Here is a 5,771-nt window from a genome sequence, read left to right on the forward strand (position 1 = left end):
TAGTAGCGAGTGCCACGACCCCATCGGCGGATGACATTTGGGTGCTGAACCCTCATACTTGATAATCGTGAGAAGTCGGCTCTGATCCACAATGTTGAAGCTCACCCAGAAGCTCAATGCCAGTTGTGAGCCGTGGAAGTGAGAGCAAGCCTCGGCTTATCAACCTCTCCGGGCTTTTGGGGGTGCATAAGGGGTGGTGGAGATCAATCTCATAGACTTTATCACCAACTTTCCACGTATCAAGTGTGCTGTAGACTTCATCGGACTGGCATTGCCAGTTTGGCGAAGCGATGTCATCTCAAGCCGATCACGTAAGAGGGATAAAGCCAAAGCGTTGCCCGTCTCTTGACCGGCCATGTCTGGAAGCTTGCAATATATTTACGAGCATGTTTTCGCATCACGCTCGGTAATTCAACTTCAAGGTTTAGCAACACACTTTTAATTCCATTGGGACTGAGATCAGCATGAGAGTCGCGCATCGACCTCACAATGACGGACAACCGGAGCATTTGAATCGCGCGATTGAGAAATATCTTCGATACTTTGTTTAGCTGCTGGAAGATGCCTGGTAACCCAACCTCACAAACGCTGAATTTGCCGTGACCTCGACAGTAAGCGCCTCTACTAAGCGTTTCCATTCAAAGCGGATCTTAAATATACCATACTTGATATACTACCGCTTGTAAACGAGCATCTGGAAACGCGCCCAAGCGTCTCCGCGGTACAGAGCTCTACTTTTATCAAGATGCATTCCGATCTTATACCGGAAAGCGTAGTCCAGGCTCATGAGAAAATATGAAGCGTATATGATTGAAACCTGGGTAAATATCGTGTTATTGCTGGTAGCCGTGCATGATTGAGCACCCATCAACTTGCCTACCCAGCTTGGCTACGGTTATCCCGAGCTTTGTGGATAAGCGGGAGCATAATCTCCCAGCTTGATTTTTAGTCTTGAAGAACAGCACCGAAAATCAGCGCCGTTGAAAGACCCAACAGCAAAACAAAATGGAGGGGGGGCAGGAACAACAAGCATTGCATACATGATTTTACTAATCACGACAGAGTTTCGTTTTCTTGCTGAACTCTTTATTGGATTTATCCGACGCATGAGGCGAGTAATAATATTGATAGCGGCTTCAGAAAAACCGCTAGATCATCGCGTTCCGGTAACATTGTAAACCATGACTGAATGGCATGACTCCGTGAGGTTAGCGTGACGCAGCGCTAATGGCATCTCCAGCCGCGTGGAGGGGGAGTGACCAGGAAAAAGACCCCAAACATATTCCTCCACAGGGATGTAGAGATATCAGCTTGTGGAACACCTTGAGTAACGCGACATGACCGATATACATGTTATCAGCGCGGGTCCAGATGAAGAAAGGGTCGATGTTCCGAGACAAGACCTTGCCTCGAGAAAGACAGAAGCGCTTTTAGTTATCCACCCGCTCTGTGTTGACATTTTCTTCACTCGACCCTTATGTCTAAACATGAAGCAAAGGTTCATCCTGAGAGCCATGGGACTCTTCAATGCGGGCGCTCGCGGCGTAGTGGGCAGTTGTACGGGTGCGACTTCTGTCACATGCGGTGAGGGAAATCGAATGGTGCCAGAGTCAAGATCGAAGAATCTACCAGAGCACCAGACAACACCGAGGTTTAGCCAGCGCAAGCGCTGACCCCGCTTCGCCCACACGGTACCGAGATTCAGCAAGAGCTCCGATTCGGTGGTCAAGCAAATGATTGCTGAGATCACAAAGATCCAGATTCGAGTTGCAGCACTACAAGCGCCAATCTATTGTATTTGATGCTGAACTATAGTAGCTTATCGATCGTGCACCCTCCAATGATAACATGGTCGGGCACTGCAAAGGAGCAGTGATATCCGGCAGGCTCGAATACTCTGCTCAGGAAAAGATCAGGCACGATGCCGGAGTTGAGGTTAGAAGATGATCAATATGCGCCAATTCTTACAGTGCTAATAGGCGCTGCGGATGGTGAGCTGACAGGACGCTAATAAGCGCCCACAGCATTGTAGATACAATCTGCAATGCCTCATAGGTAGTGCCACCGTTTGAGAAGTCATTGCTTCTCTTTTCAAACAGCTTGTCTAGTGCTGTGGCCCCAGGACTGCGCTGTTTGCCCATTCCCTTCTCGTTTTTATGTCTGGTTTATGCTCTTAATTGGGCTATAAACGGAGGGTTATCCTCGCACAACAAACGAAGTATTTATTATATAGAAAACAAGAGGGTTGGACTGGTAGTGCTTAACAAGGTGGTCAAAAACTGAACGAATGTAACTATGCATCGAAACACTTGGGACCGCGGCAGAGGAGAAGGGGAGGACCGTGAGCAATAACTACCCGTGAAGCGAGATGAAGCTGTGTCCGATCAAAACATTAGAAAACCAGCTTTGGAGTTCTGCGGAACGGGAAGTCGCCGGCTCGTAAGGGATGGCAGATCCCTCTCCGACGGTAATAGAGCGGATCTCAATGTCACCCGAGATTAGCCCGTCTTTTATCAGAATGGTACGGCCTTTCCTTTATTTCTTCGGCGATCTGTCTCCAAACGGTGCACAATACCTAAGTATCAAAGTCGTCTGCTAACAATATATCACGTTTAAACTGGAATTAATTCGGCACCACTCTCATTTAAACTACACGGAAGACGCACGGTCTCTGCTCGTGATCCTACGTGCCCTTCCGGGTACAAACTACGCAGCTCTACTTTTTATGAAACTTACAAATTTGTAGTCTTTTCGAATCACCCGGTAGGGATTCGTTGTCCTGCGTTTTATTCTTAGTATTGTCTACTAACTGCTCTTACCGCTTTACATGTAGCAAATTTTAACACCTTATTTTTAAAACTAGACACGATTACTTATTAATTTATTGCTTTTACTGAAATAATTCACTTGTAAATCGATTAAGAGAGCTATTATTATTTGAGACGTGGTCACATTCAATCCAGCGAGAAGTATCTCTCATATTCTCTCACAACTGCAAATTCTCAGTTGGCTCACGTGCTGCGGCGGCCCCGCGCCATACTCCGTCGCCACAGTGGTGAGCGAGCTGTTGCGGCTGTTACTTATCTACTTATCGAGTGCTCTACAATCTACCCATCTCATCGATTACTGATCCGTGTGCGTGGTCACAGCGCTCTTGTTGATACTGAAGGTCTGTTGTTGTGCAAATGTGACCGTCTTGGGGTGGATGCGTCACCGATACAGTATTAACAAACATATCCGGGACGTAAGTTTTGAGAATGTAAATGTGAGCAATGAAACACAATCTAACAATGGTTGCATGGTATGCTATGATACTGTTGAGAGCAGCGCTGGACTTGGCAAAGTTGATCTTCTAGACAACAACTTGACGACATATCCAAGCAATGCATTTTCGATCCCCATCGTGTACGCAACTGTTCTGTACAACTGACTTGTGGCTTGCTATCGCTCAACGCTACGTGATTGGCCCCAATATCGCTGGACGCTACTACATGTTCGTGGCTCCTGTTATCAAACTGACGCCAAAATCAACGCTCACTAGCATTGATGTTGTTTGTACTGCACGTACTTCTGCAGATATGACTTAATTTTCGCCGTACAGCTCTCGCCTGGCGACTCGCTTTACGTCAGGCCTGGCTATGCATTGGCTAGCACTTCAACCACATAATTCTGATAGAACCGTTCAAAAGCTTAGCATGGTAAGGATAAAGCATACCCAAATAGAAGCCACCACCATTAAATTAATCCTTATTGGACTGTACGTACTACTACTCGTAGCACTACCAGGATAAAGGGCGTTGATACTTCCTAAGAGCGTCGAGGGTAGGGCGTCAAGTCATATTAATAATATTCTATTGAAATCGCCACCCGTTTTGTCCAATTCAGACGCTAAATCACCGGAATGTTATTCTATTTACCCTACTTTATGATGTAAATGACAGTTTCAACCCAGTGCTTAGGCATGACCCCCATTAGTAAATAATTTCCAATAAATCCCCATCTTTCAGGCCTGGTTCCGCTGCGATCGCTGTATCTCTGTCAAAGTCCACCACCGTGATCATTGAATGTATATTTCGACCAGAATCACGGTATACTGAGAGATGTAAATTTAAATCGACCGCCATTTGGTAAAAGGCAAGTCGCCTGAGAGTGAGTAAATCTGAAAGGACAAATGGCTGGAGCTGAAAAGCACGATAAACTAGTTTTAAAGTTTCCTATCGAGCGTAGCTTTGTGGTTATCGTCAACGAACCACAGTTCTTTTGCTTATTGAGCCCTGTGGGAGCGTGGCATAGCATGGTAAACTCAAGATACCGAAATAACGTGGTGAAGTTGTTCTTCGTTTATCAAATCAAAAACATACACTACAACACGTCTTCGAAAATACACTACTATACTACCATTTAAGTAAACGAGTGACGGATAAGTGAGAAACACGCTCTAGCTCTGCCACTGTGGCTGAACCTTTCCGCTGATGTAGCCACCACCGACGCTATCAAAGTTCAACGACGATTCTGACAGAGTGGTAGCCTCAGGTTCAGCAACGTCGAGGGAGCCGCAGTCCTCGTCCTCCTCGTTACCGGCAACATCAAGCGAGCCACAATCGTCCTCACTACCGGCAACATCCAGTGAGCCACAGTCCTCTTCTGCTGTGTCGGCGTCACCACCGACCGGGTTGTCATCACTGCCGGCAACATCGAGAGAACCGCAGTCTTCTTCATCTTCATTGTCAGCCACCGTACTACCAGATACTAATGGAGCAGATGTAGCCACGGCCGTCGTTACCGTTGGTGCAGCAGTCGTGACGGTCGGGGTGTCCGGCTGTCCCGTTGACTCGCTACTGTTTGCATGTGATGGCGCGTACGAGCCGCCGGCACCTTCGAGAGCGGCGCAATTAGCGTAAACTTGCCATGTCGACGAGTGTAGAGCCAACCAGTAGAACGCTAACCGGCTCGCACCTGAGCACGCGGCCTTGTTGTAAGGCAACTTGGCCGGTGCAGTAGTGAAGTGTGCGGCGCAGTTGGTGTCTTGAAACACTTGTGTGTCGTCACACCAGGCCTCGCAAGGCCCTTCGTGGGAGGAAGTAAAGCCTTCCGTATCGGAGTGAGTCCACTCGATCTGTTCCGGAAGAGGCTGTGGGGTCTCGTTGGGATCTGTGAGTCCACATTGTAGGTTGGCGCCAGTCGCCACGACTTGACCCAAAGCCGTCACGAATTCCTTGATCGAAGTGAACTTACTCGAGCTGAAAGCCGTCCAGAAGGTCTCCGTGTTGGCCGACGGCGACCCACTGAACGATCCTGAAAAACCTGAAGCGCTGGCCTCGATTGTGGCGATAAACTGGGTCTTGTCGACATCGTTCGGGAAGGTGACAGCTGGTAAGCCGAGGTATCCGTGAGCACTCACACCACTGAGTAGCAGAGCGACTAGACCTGTGTAGTGGATCATGCTGTGCATTGCGCTAAAGCAGAATAAAGTTGGACTTGTGAACTCGATGGAGCAAATGACGTTATGAAGAAATCGACTGGAGACTTTCACTTCAGGTGGCAACGATCAGTCTAGAACATTAGGATGTCGTGTATTAGCCACTCATGCGCATGGCGCTTCGTGAACAGCAGACGCCTTCGTTTTACGGGTAGCTGGCTGACCGACCATAGAATTTGTTGGAACATTTCTGGTTTAACTGGCAGGACGGATACGTCTGAAACCTTTTTGAGAACCAAACGCCACTAGACCGGATGGCACTGTCTTTAAAGGCCGCTTCCATTCTGAACTG

General features: G+C 47.9%; 1 protein-coding gene across 1 annotated transcript; it reads right to left on the bottom strand.

The window, feature by feature from the left end:
* Positions 1-4,438: 4,438 nt before the first annotated feature.
* Positions 4,439-5,443, bottom strand: PITG_11937 (uncharacterized protein; the record flags this gene model as incomplete). The annotated part of the gene is made up of 2 exons (XM_002901355.1): positions 4,439-4,606; positions 4,694-5,443. 2 exons carry the CDS (start codon positions 5,441-5,443, stop codon positions 4,439-4,441), a joined length of 918 nt encoding a protein of 305 aa, XP_002901401.1.
* Positions 5,444-5,771: the final 328 nt, after the last annotated feature.

Source organism: Phytophthora infestans, genomic scaffold, assembly GCF_000142945.1.
Source record: "Phytophthora infestans T30-4 supercont1.21 genomic scaffold, whole genome shotgun sequence".
In the NCBI taxonomy this organism is placed as follows: domain Eukaryota; phylum Oomycota; class Peronosporomycetes; order Peronosporales; family Peronosporaceae; genus Phytophthora; species Phytophthora infestans.